A 13,176-nucleotide genomic window follows, 5' to 3' on the forward strand; every position below is an offset into this window, starting at 1 on the left:
ACTCAACAATGTCTTTATACTTGGAGGGGTCAGAAAGAGGGGAGTTTGGGAGCACAGTGTGGCGAGAACTCCAGTGCCCTGCCCAGCTACTCCCAGGCTGTTGCTCACATAATTGGACTAGATGATCTTTTGAGGTCCCTTCCAATCTCTAACCTACTGTGATACTGTGATACTGTGATAAGCTCCGAGGAGGAGGCTTGGCACTGGCTCACAGACACGTGCTTCCCACATTAACACTCTGTGAGCTTCATCAGATAGAGTCATCATATTAGCTGCTGAAATTGCATCATACTCTTTACTTTTAGTGGACTATTACGCCTCTGGGATATATTCTGTTTATCAAGGAACTGGACCTAAAGAGATGTTTGTAGCGGTTTTCTAAATGGGGCTTTAGTCAACTTGCTGTGAGGTACCTGAATGACTGCATGTATGTTTTGGGGAAGGGGCAGAGCAGATGCACAAACTAAATACTGTACGTGCATTTTTTTCAGTCCTGAACCACTATTTGGAAATCGGTTAATTTTTCAGGCAAACAATGATCTAAAATACTCAGCTGAAAAAAAAAGATTTTTGTCATTTTTATAAATAAGAATATCAAGGTTCTCCCAAATTTGTCTAAAGCAACATTGTGAAACAGAAAAAGCAAGAATGGCTGAAGAACTTGCCAAAATATACAGGTTTGCCAGAGGATCAGTAGTGACTACAATGAGTACAGCGCTGAGCTGCAGGCCCACGTGTATGTCGGTGTTTTCATCCAGGGAAACTGCGAGACCTAACGGAGAACATGAGAACCATAATTTGCATGCGTAATGCTCTTCAGTGTCAGCATGAAGTTCTGCTTCCCCAGGCAGCAGCATCTTGGAAAGCTGCCCTGGTTTCTCGGTCATGGTTATCTTGTCATGCTTCTGTGGGATAGTGTGTCTAAGAAGAGAGCATCTTGTTAGAGATGCTCTCCAAGCAGATAAGAGCATCTTGGGGATGACACCAACAGGTTCAGTTAGGGACAGGTAACTGGGAGAAGTTAAAACACAAGAAAGGGGGGAAGGGGGAGGATTTAGGTTGAATATAAGGAAAAAAAGACATTTTATCACTTATTTAATCAAACGCTGTTGACAAGAAGTGGCAAAACTTACATGGGGAAAATATCAGGAAATAAGATAGAATTTTGTAACACCTTGGGTTTGGGCTGTGCAGCAGACAAAGGACACTGATGGGGAAGCAATCATAAACACTAAGAAACAGAGGGAGCACAAAACTGCAAAAGCTTTTGTCAATAGAATTTCATACCCAATTATTGTCACAGGACTCTCCAATTTTATTTCCTGCAATTCTTCTGGCAAAAGGCCAGTTCTCATATGACCTCCATAATTCTTTTCAATCTTACCAATGAAATTATCTTTCCTTTGAGGCAGTCCATTTTCTTATCTTTTAAGAGAGATAATTTCCCTTAAACTTAGAACCATTTCCTAAGAAAACTGACCATAAAGTTTTCTTTTACAGAGATACTAACATTATTATGTTAACATCTGCAAGCCTTTGCATTGTTGCAATTACACTAGATGGAGCTCACCCACACAGGATGCTATGCAAAGAGGCTTTTTTTTTCTTCTTAACTGGGTGAAAAATGGTCGTGACAGGGGGCAACTTTGAACCAGGTAAAAAGTGGACAATACGCACCAGCACAGGACCTTTAGGAGATGCATGTCCTCTTCTGTGTGCTGCAGCTGTTGGGTCCCTCTCTCTGAGCAGGGATCACAAGCAATTTCTAATCTCATGTCTGCTTCTAGGCTGGGCTAGCAACACAGAGTTGATTTGAACCTAGCAGATAGCCTAAGAATTAACAGGTTATGCTATTACTTGACAAATCCTGGTGTTGGGACCAACTCAGTGAGGCTCTTGTCTGTGTAACAATGCCAAAGTCCTTCGACCTACCTGCCCTCCCTGCTCAAAACTGCAGTCAATAGGGTAGGTGGCAGGGAGCAGAGCCTGATTCAACAGCAGCTATTGCTCATTTTCTTGTCACTCCCTAGGTCACCGATGGCAGAAATCCCTGTGGAAATGCATCTAAAAATACTTTGAAAACTTGGCCTCCACTGATGAGAAAATTAAGTGGTGACTCATGCTCCCATCAGCTCCAGACATGATTGCTGCAATTTGATGGACTGAGAAGCTAATATTCCACCGAGACTGCAATTTGCTTAGGGGAGCAGCTGAGAGGCCTCATTGGCACCAATTGTTTCCAACACATCTCCCTCATCCTTTTAATCACTAACAAATTTAATTTTACTTCTCACTGAAGATCTCACTCTCCACCTTTCTGGCAAGAGAACAATTCAGAGGCTGCTTTCATGACCTCTGTTACAGCTCTAGATGCCAGCATGAAGGGTACATGTCTGTAGCAGTGCCTTGCACTTGCATCTCCTGGTGTTGCTTTCTCTAGTTCTCCACATTTAGAGCCATTGGACAGTCCTTGCCCTTGCTACTCCAGAAGATTACTTACCATCCTGCAGGGAGTTCCCTGTTGAATGACAATTTCACAGGGACTATATGCATAAACTTTGAAGAATTTATTTAAAAATGCCTCCTTAAAGAAGTCACAGTCTAATGAACACAACTGGTAATGTGGTTTACACAAGAAAACAGCAAAGAGGAGACAATCTCCCTCTGCTGACACTGTTCTGATACAACGCTCCTTTGGTCTGGGAGACTGGAGCTATTCACGGATAGGACAAAAGAGATTTGGTTTATTAGATACTGGAAAAGGCAGGCCATCAAATCTGAAGTAAAATACTCTTCATTTACTGTCATCATGGCTACATTATTACCAAGCTTTGTTAGAACAATGACAGGACTTTTCAAACAGCTACCATGGGGAGACCACTCTGCCACTTAACAACTCTTTAACTGGAGATGTGCAAGTGTAACCAAGGGCAGAATTTAGTCTCTTGTCTATTTAACAGGGACTGTACATGTTTCTGCCACTTTATAATAATAGAAATATAAATGCATTTGGCTTATAACAAAATAGAGAAACTATGATTTAGCCTTTTACTGTACTGTATTCCCTAATGCACCTACATCTATTTAAGTGTAAAATAGAGTTTACAAATACAATGCTGCGATCATTTGCTCTAAAGGTTCTGTATGAAATTATGATTCAATACAAAACACCATTCAGTGTCTGAAATTTAATTTTTAATGTCAGAATAACATCAAAAAAGTAGCTCTTTCTCCATATGCAGTCTTGCAAAAAAATGTATACCATGGACTCGGTCCTTTCTAGTGATTTCTATGTACACAATTGCTCATCTCTTATGCACGTATACACTTGCACGTAAGTAAATGTGTTGCAGACAGGCAATATTTCATCTTGCCTTCTAACCTCCCGCTGTCAAGATATTGCCACAGAAAACCTCACACAAATAAAACTAACAGCTCCTCTTTCCCTGACTGCCAGAATAACGTAGGGGACTGCTTCTGTAAAACCAAGCTGCTGGATTGCTCTCTGTTTGCTCTGTGAACAAGCACAGAGATTGCCTTTTCTGTCATACAACCTATTCATACTAATTAAAGGATATGTAAGAAAAAACAACCACAATTTTGATTTGACCACATAAAGAATTATTTACCTTGGACCAATTATTGGGGTCATCAAAAGCTTCTCAATTTAGTGCACAAAAAGGGAAATAAAATGTTTGAGTAACTCAACACAAAGTGCTAAGATTCCCTGTGAGTTATGGTGTGCTCTTTTATTGTTTGGGCTTTTTACTCCTCTGCTATCATTAGGTGGGATTATAGAGATGCCCAAGATCGGAACTGTTGATGATCAAGAAAATCCTATCCTTATGTTTTTAACATGGACAGAGGTCTCGCTTGCCATCAGTAACCTCTCGGTTAACTTTAAAGCCAAGAAGCTGAAAAGATTCAGAACAGTTCTAACCCTCTACTGAAAAATTGGTGGAGTTCAATTAATTAAGTTTCAGTTGGTGCTAATTTACAGTATTCTGAGATCTTTCTTTCCTCAAGTTTAGTCCATAAAATATTTCCATACAGTGCAGAGATAATCTTTCAAAAGAACAAGCAAACAGTTCTAAAGATTACCCACACAAGAAGGTAACAGAGGTAAAAAGTTGACCTAGAGAACAAGTAATTTTCTCTTGGTTTTCTAATAACAAAATTGAATCCAAAACCATTCTGTTTATTAAAGACATATAAGCATAGTAACAGGTCACAGTTAAACATCTTAACAGTCTTTAAACATAACAGAATTGATATGCATAATTAAGTTTCATGAAGTACGAATTCAAAATATATACTTGCTTTAGGTTCCCTTTAGACCAACACCTCCAAGACTTGTAAACGATATTTAGGCTGCCCCAAGCAATCAGAAGGAAAGGACTTTGTAAAGGCTTTAACAAAACTCCATTGTAAAAGAGCTTAAAATATTTTTAAATGTAAAAAAATTTAACAAAGAAAAAAGGATGTGTTCAGTGGAAGCAAATTGTTGGGTGTACTGAAAATTGGAGATTCAGTATGCAGAGGTAGCTCAGTAAGGGTACTTGCAGTGTTCTGACTACTTAGCATTGACATGATGACTGTATGCTTGAACTCTTCCTGTGTATTTTAAGAAAGTGAGTGCTCTTGTTGGGCCTGTTTCTTTGCCATTCAAACCCAACAGAAATGGTCATCAGTTTCAGGGGGATTGGGATTCAGTCCCTATATACTTGGGAAGTTCAGGGTTATGGAAACAGAACAAAAAGAAACTGTCCTGTGTCTGGACTGTCTGCTGCAAGCAGGGTTTTTAAGCCCAGGAATGAAGGAATTCATCATGTTGTCACCTCATGTACCTTCATTACACAGTCGTTTTATTGGTGATGACAATTTTGAACAAGATGATGCTGTCAGCTACCAATAGCTTCTCATACAGACGGCATCAGAGCAGTCTTGCACTGACTGACCATCAGGTAAAGCACTGATGATTGGTACTGGATTGCTTTCCCATTGTTCAGAGGAATAACGGACTAGGAATAATAGACTAAGTAAATCAAACACAGTTTTTTTCACAAAGCCAAAAGGATATGAATTTCACATGCCCATTGTCATACAAAAGATCTTTAGCTTATGTAAATGGCTATAGCATTGTTAGAGCTATAATAATTTACATCTGCTGAAGATCTGCTTCTAGGTAAACTGCACTCAGCTGCATCATTAACTGCTATGTTAACCATGCCACATGAAACTTTAGCATTTATATTGATCCCAGTTTGACCTATTTCTTAAATTCTTTTCAATAGTTTAATGCAAATTGTCAGTCCAGTTTTTGCAGATGGGTACACCTCAGAGCCTGGACTAGAGCACACTTCTGAAATCTTAATCTCCCAGGTAAGATGCAGTGCTGGCTAAATGTTTAAATATATGCCTGTGTTCCTTTCTCCTCAACATACTAGAGATAGTATTTTGTATGCTTTTTCTATATATAAGTTTATTAAAAAGAGTAACATTTCCTTTTCTAAAAAGTGGTGGCTGATTGTCAAATTAGCTAAGATAGCACTTCTGTTACAAAAAGGATTCTTTCAACTGGGGGAAAAAAAAGTCAACTTTCTTGTCCTCAGAAGCTATTATTCATTACCAGTACAGCAATATAGAAAACATAGCTTGGCTTACTACAATAAAGGTTTTGTTTCAATATTAGCATCCTAAATTCTGTCACTGCGGGTCTCTGTGCACTGCACCAGGGGAAGAAAAAGAAAAAAGAAAACAAAAAAATTGTGTTCTTCAGGGGTAAATTATAAAAGATCTGCTAGCTGCAAACACAAATACTTCACTCATAACCCAAGCACCAGACCATTTCTTTGAAGAAGCTTATGAGGCATTTAAGATATACAATGGCACAATATCATACAATGGAATTAAAAGAATTTTCTTGAGAAACCATTAACTTTGAAGGAATGTCTAGACAACTGTGTCAACAAATGCAAATAATTCATGCTTCTCAGCTTCTATCCAATGGATGGCCCCATGCTGAGTATACACAAACTCAGAAGAAAAAGGCATGTCACAGTCATATGACTAGGGAGTGTAACAGAGTCACACAGGAATTCAAGTCAATCTCAAAAAGAAGCCTTCAGAAAGCTCTTCCCCAGGGTAACACAGCAGTGGGATAAGCTTCTGGTCATTTTGACTAGTTTAAAACAGAGACTTACAGCTGGTGCACCCTGGCTCAAAGCAGGGGCAATGCAAGGAACAGCTGTTAGTCATGACCATTCACTCGATTAGAAAAATAAAACCTAAAGGATTCCAAAATACTGTACAACCTCTTGCAGTAACCAACAAAGTGGCTTCTGGAAACAATGCTTTTGCCAAAAATGCATCTGTAAGGCACTTAACAGGTATCTTTTTAATATATATATATATATAAAAATAAAATATGCACTGAAGCAACATTCACAAATACCCAGTCGTCTCATTTGTCTGTGTGTACAGTATAGTACATATATACATTCACTGTGACACAGGCCATCTACGTAATTATACCTTCACGGGTGCTTTGGGCTGCCTGGTTAACTTCAGTGCCTGTGAACAGTAAATAAAACAGTCACTTTTTTATATCCTTCAAACACAAGCAAAAGCACAAAACCAGATTTTTATTTATAAGGGGCAACAAACGCTGTGCGGGCTTATGGAAGGCTGAGTGAGGGGTTGGCATGCAGCTGATGGGCCACTGAGATTTGTGATGATGTTTTTATCTCTGTTAGCTCATCACAACCTCCTCATATACAGATAGTCTTAACAGAGGAACCACAAGGAATATGATTACAGCGCCAGTGAAGAAAGCTGAGGTGGGTCTCAGATGTCTTTTAGAAAGCAGCAACTTGGAGCCCACCCAAACCACTTGTGGCATAGATACAGGAGCTTCTGATGCACTTTGGGAAACACCGCAGAGAAAATTTCTGTCAACACCTTTGTGTCCCCTGGCCTCCGTCCATATAGCTTGAATCCTGCTCAGAGTATAGTCAATGCTGCAGTGGTGGGTGTCACGCACCTCTAATGTTTGTACCTTCCTTTCTAAGAAAAGGTAAGACTAAGCCAAAATCCATCAGTACAGAGGTTATCTTATGCCAGGGGACACCTGATGTCTTTGTAACTCTAGTCTATTGTCTCTAAAGAGGAGAGAAACCATACATTTGTGGTTTATTTATTTGGGGTTTAATTGTTAGCAGGGTCCAGCTCTGTGTTCCCCACAGGACTGGCCAACTATGGTGGCTGAACTTTTCATGCAATGTGTAACAGAAGTTCAAGTCAAACGATAGGTGATCATGCCTCTAGTTTGGCAGGAAGCAGCTTGTCTAACTTTGGAGGCAAATGTGACAGGCTTAAAAGGCGTTAGGTTTTCAGCTGTTCCTGCATCCCAGTATGGTCACTGCAAAGGATGCCTGTTGTTGGTGTGCTCTGCATCAAAAAAGCTCAGTTCTTTCTGTGTGGGATGAATTAGCCTGACTGAGAGGGAAATTAGTGAAATTCGCAAATTCCTGAAATTTGGAACCTCTTTTTTCCTTAGCCTTTTGGGCAAGGTGCCCTGACAGGCTGGGATTTGCCTGTTGAATGAGAGATTTATCATTTCTGGAGGGTTAGCTAAACAAGCAGTTTTTAGTCTGAGAGATGTCTGATGGGTCTTCTTATTGTAGATATTAACCTTTAATATTGTACATTTAAAGCTTGTAAGCACTGCTTGAAAAATGCTCCAGCACAAGTATAAACCCTTAAAAGAATCCAAACCTTTAAAAATAAATAGGCTTTATTCCCCTCAGAAACACTGGCTTTCAGAAACACCAGCATTTAACTATTGTTAAATCTAGCCATTTGAGATTAGTCTTTTAGATATTATTCAGCAAGAGACTTTGGAAAGAGACATCATTCCACATTTTGTTTGGGGAAACAATTTTTTAACTTTGTAGTTTGGCAGATGCTTCTGCCATATTTACAAACTAGAAATACCTTAGTGTAGATGAACCTCTAAATATTTAAATTCAATTTCATACAACCAGATCACATGTACTATCATAATTAAGTAAGAATGTCACTGCAGTTGAGTACTGTGACTGGATAACCGTCTCCCCCTGCAAGAGAGATGCCAAAATGAAGCCAAGGTGTTTATAGAAAATAAACATCAAGGGTGATGATGACATGTTTATTTTCAAAGCGGGAGACCATTATCCAGTCACAACATTCACTTCTATTATACTTATTGCAACTGTACCAGACCCAACCTCATTGATTTTTTTTCAAAGAGTAATTAAAATAACATTTGTGAATAATACAGAAGACCAACTAAAGAAACTGCTGCAACAGAACAACAATCCCCCAAAGTGGTTCTACAGTAGCATTACAGTCTGATTAGCACAGGAGGTTTATTTGATGCTTAATGAATAAGAAACTAGTGCTGGTGAACTGTAAATCTCTCCAGTACTGGCTGACTTTTCTGATGCCCTGTTTAAAGGCTGTGTTAACTTGCAGCAGTTAATCTGACAGCAGCCCCTAAAGGCCATTACCACCCCTGAGTATTGGGGAGGTCTGGAAGAGCTCCAGCCCCACTCCTGATCCTAGCAGCAGAGAGCAGTTAGATGCTGAAAAGAAGTCGCATTGCAGGGATTGTTCTGTCAGCAGCAGTGTCTATTTAAGGCTATCTTTCTGAGGGAATGGCATAGAATTTTCTTTACACAGCCTGTGATGTCTCCTGATAGTTTCTGATAAAAAAAGATCATGACTTTCAGACTGATGGAGAAATGACACAGAATTCTCAAATTTGCATTTCTGGATGCTACAATAAGTGTATCTTAACAGGGTCTGATTTCTGGACTCAGTTCCTGAAAATTGAGAGTTGGTTTGTTTGGTTTTTTTTTTTACAATTCAGGTAACCAAAAGCGGCGCCACATAAAAATCACTTATTTGGGGAATTTAGCATTCAAATTAGGAAGGTGACTCAGTAAAGTGAAGCTAGTAAAATGGCAGTTTGATGGGTTTTGCTGACAATTCAAAACATGGAAGTTATATAAAAACCCAAATATTTATCCATTGATAAGTGAAGAATGCAGGGTACTGGTGGTACTGTGCTTGTTACAGTAGGTCTCAACTTTCAGCTAAAATGGTTGTCAAATGCTGCTTCAGGTGTCACAGCTTCTTGATCCTTATTATCTCAGAACAATAAGGACAGCATTACAGTCAGTTGCACAGACTAGCTTTCTGTAGGGTGGTTACTACTGTTCTGAGAACCTGAACAAACTCATTGCAATTATTTCACATAGACCATAGAATCGCTGTCAGCTGTCAATAGCTTCAATCTGAACTGAAATAAGCATAATTTGAATGAGTGATATCAATGCAAATACCTCTCAGTTACAGGCTATTATCCTACAAGCTGTCCCCTGCCATTATTTTGGCATGAAATGTGATGCATCAGACTCCTGTAGACTTCTTGCTATTGTAGGGAGTGGCCCAAGTGAAAAATCAAAACAGTTTTAATCCTACTTCAATTCAATTCAGAGAGTGCTCTCATTTTATGTGATCTCGACAGCTTCCATGCCAGTGGACAGATCTTTGTCACTTCTCCATATGGGAGAGCCAAATCTGTGATGATTAGCTAAAAATGGAGCCATTCTTACTAGGCATAATCTGAATGGAGTAATAATTTAAACTAAACATAGAAGTTTAACTTTGACATTTGAACCTTTTCAGAGCCAAGAAGAATAAAGTTCAGCTTTTTTCTTTTTTTATACTACTGTGACTATGTAAAGACACAGAAATGTCCCTACCATGGGATCTCCAAGAAGGAACCTCAGGAGTTTAAGATGTGTTTAGGTGTTTTTTTTCCTCATAGTACTCTTTCCACTATAAATAAAAAACAGCAATTCTTACCTTTTGTCTAGAAACCATCCAGGATTTTATTGTTGGTACCAGCAGACTCCCAAGAAGAATCTGAGCAGGATGATAGATGAGTAAGGGGACGGAAATCAAGGACAGGTGCTCATAACCCGCAAATACTATCTTCAGCATTGGAATCCCTGCAGGCAGGCAAACAGGAGAGAGACTTTCACCTCAGATTTTGAGCTCCAGATAAAAGCAAAACATTTTATGTTGCCTTGACATTTCACCAAAAAAACCTTCCAAAAGAAACAAAGTGAAGACTCATAAGTTTTATGTTAAAAACCCCCAACACAAACCAGCAAGAACATGAACAAAATAAAAATAAAAAATACCTGGCAGAGAAAGTTCTGTGACATTAAAGAAGAAGTATCAGAATGCCATAAAAGATCTAATTAAGCTAATAGCTGTCAAACTCCTGCTGAAGACTTGATATAACATAGATTCTGCTATAGCATGACTGTTCAGTTGCTCAGCACACTTGTGTCCTGCTTATTTACTACTTTCTCTCACTGTGCTCTGTTTTGTATTTTTGCAATAGTCCTCCATCCAACCCACCTGACTCCTGCTTGTATCCTTTCTTCAGCCTGTTCACCACTGGACAAGGATTGTGCTTTCCTGGCCAGTTTTCTCCCTGCCAGTCGGTGAGCAGTCAAATGACAGCTTTCCCTGCTCTGACCAATTCATGCAGTCACAGGGTAGAGTCAAGTACTCTGCAGGTCAGTGCTTAGGTGCACAAAACTCTCTGCTCTACATATGTGTTTAAGAAGAGATACAGCATGAGAGAGAAAAAGTTTAGTGAACCGAGTGAGCAATATAAAGCGATCATGCCTATGAAGAGATAGGGAGCAGCTGGAGTACAGAAGTTGCTACATACTGGAAGAAGTGAGTATTACAAGCTAGAGGTGGGACATTTTTCCTAAGAGCTTGAATTGCACTAAACACTGCTAATTGTGTTAGACATCTCCATGCATAATTTTCCCACTTGATCATGTGATATGTAAAATTAAATTTGATTAAATTTTGCAGTAAATAAATCAATTATGTTTACTTTGAACATGCTATTGTTAAAAATTACCTGTTTAAACCTTAGAACTCTGCTACCATGCTCTACAACTCACATATGTGGGCACAACTTGCAACCATCTCTGACCAGACATTTGCATAGTTCGCCAACAAGAGCAGCTGTGATTCCACAGCAGCCCCCTGACAACATACCTTATTTTCTTTCTCATCTTAAATGTCATTCTAGGAATCTTCTGCCAGCATCACCCTTGCACCAAAGCAGGCTAGAGTTTTTAAAGAGCTCATTCTGTGTCTCCTTTCTCAGCAATGACAAAAAGCTGAGCTTTGTGCCACATGCCCTCTATTCCTCTATTAGCAGATGTTTCAGATCAGCCAAAGCAGCCATGCTTGGGCAAACTTTTCTGTATGTCTTGGATAAATTCCCATTTCCAACAATTTTTTAGGTGTGCCTTAATAAAAGTTGTTTCCCCCTTATGTAAGGAAACAGGTTTTTTGTCCATTTCTGACATGCCTAGGCTTGCTGAAATCCTCGTGATGTTTCCACAGCACCATTTCTTGCTATTATTTTGATTAGCTTTATCACATTTACCACTAACAATCTCATCCTCATAGTAGTTGCCTTTACCTACATGGCTATTACCAGGAAAAGATTAAATCAAATAAATAAAGGCTTGCATGCCAATTTGAATATTGTAATTACCTTCAAAAGAACATCATGGACCTATCACAGAATAGGGCTGTTTATTATTAACACTGATTTTGAAATAGACAGTATTTGGATAGAAATGAAATGTGCATTTGCATTATATTAAGGAGTGTAATTTACTTCAAATGCCCATCAAACTGCTTTTGTAAACAGATAAGGGTTTTATTGCCTGTTTCCAGGCAACAACTTGACCTTATGCATCCTTTTCTATTCTCTAACCACAGAAGAATAAACTAGAGCCCCAACCTATGAACATGCTAAATTTATGTTCCTAAGACAGTACCTGGGGTTTTGGTAGTGCAATTTCATCCATAGATCCTAAACCACTTTAGTAAGCTGAACAGGACTCCTACAGAGAATCAGAGAACACTAAAATGACTAGCCTAAGATCACACAGAAAACTAACAGCAGAGACATGAACAGAATGGATCCAAAGTGGCTGAGACATGCTTTAAATTACTGTATATTTTCTGAAAGATGAGAAAATTGAGCCTAAAAGGTAAATTCTCTAGAGGAAAGCTATTTCAGTAAACCAGGAAAAGAAAATTAAAGTTGTCAAATATAAATACAAAATACTATAATTAGTGTGACAATGTAATTAGATCACTGAGTGGAAAGAGATTCTTAATTCACAGCATGTTTAAATACACGTCACAACAATAGGTTCCTGTAAGCTACTAATGTGCAATTAAAGTGCCTGTTATTTACCAGGAAAAACTAACTGGTGAAAAGAAGAAATAATAATCATTTCTGCATTATTTCATTGGAAATAAAAAGCCCTGTTGCCTTTTTATACACTTCTGATTTTTATAATTCCAACTTTGCCAGTATGCAGCTGTCTGAGAAAATATTTAATGACAGAGATCCAGAGAATACAGTCACAAATGCTTGTGTCAGTAATATTAACACAAAGCTAAACAAAACGGCAAACGTTTTTGTAGCAATGCACAGTAACTGCAAGCCTCAGTATGACTGCTAATGTTTTCCAAACACACAAAGCTCATGCAAATTCCTAATTAGGAAAAACATTTTAATAGTTACTCTTCCCTCTCTTACAAAAAAAAAAAAAAAAAAATTATCCCCAAACAAAACCACAAACAAACTACATATTGTTTATACACATAAACCAAAACCAAACAAAGTGAAAACCAAATTCCAGCTAAAGAAAGAATATAATGCTTGGGCTGATGCTGTATGCTGAATCTTATCCTGTAAAGCATTTTTAACATGCACTAAGAGAAGCCGTAACAGCAGCACCGAGTAAAACAGCAGTGTCATGAACAGGTGTGGCTATAACAAAACTAGTAAAGTGAGACAAGTTTCAATGTTTCAGATAGATATCAGGAATGAAAATGCTAAGCAAAACGGTTATGGTTATTTTTATTTCTGATTGTCCACTCTTGTTTTCCTTCTTTTTTTTTTTTGGCACAGCAACAAATCACATATATTAAACCCCAGACCACTGTCTTAGTTGTAAGTTTCCTCAAAGTACACATCAGTCTCTACACCCTGTTCCCCCCTCTCCC

At 38.6% G+C, this 13,176-nt stretch overlaps 1 protein-coding gene across 6 annotated transcripts in view; it reads right to left on the reverse strand.

Annotated features, from left to right (window-relative positions):
* Window positions 1–4,177: 4,177 nt before the first annotated feature.
* The window catches only part of SLC10A7 (solute carrier family 10 member 7), a 142,098-nt gene continuing 133,099 nt past the window's right edge, over window positions 4,178–13,176 (reverse strand). For all 6 annotated transcript variants that reach the window (XM_061354174.1, XM_061354173.1, XM_061354172.1 and 3 more), the window contains 2 exons: window positions 9,913–10,058; window positions 4,178–6,573 (listed from right to left, as the gene is read on the reverse strand). In XM_061354174.1, coding sequence (XP_061210158.1) covers window positions 6,529–6,573; window positions 9,913–10,058 — 191 coding nt within the window. In that variant the 3' untranslated portion in view covers window positions 4,178–6,528. The remainder of the gene's footprint in view (window positions 6,574–9,912; window positions 10,059–13,176) is intronic.

The sequence above is a fragment of the Neopsephotus bourkii genome, unplaced genomic scaffold, assembly GCF_033783945.1.
Source record: "Neopsephotus bourkii isolate Nb327-2 ecotype Australia unplaced genomic scaffold, CSIRO-AGI_Nbou_v1 NB_718, whole genome shotgun sequence".
NCBI classification, from domain to species: domain Eukaryota; kingdom Metazoa; phylum Chordata; class Aves; order Psittaciformes; family Psittacidae; genus Neopsephotus; species Neopsephotus bourkii.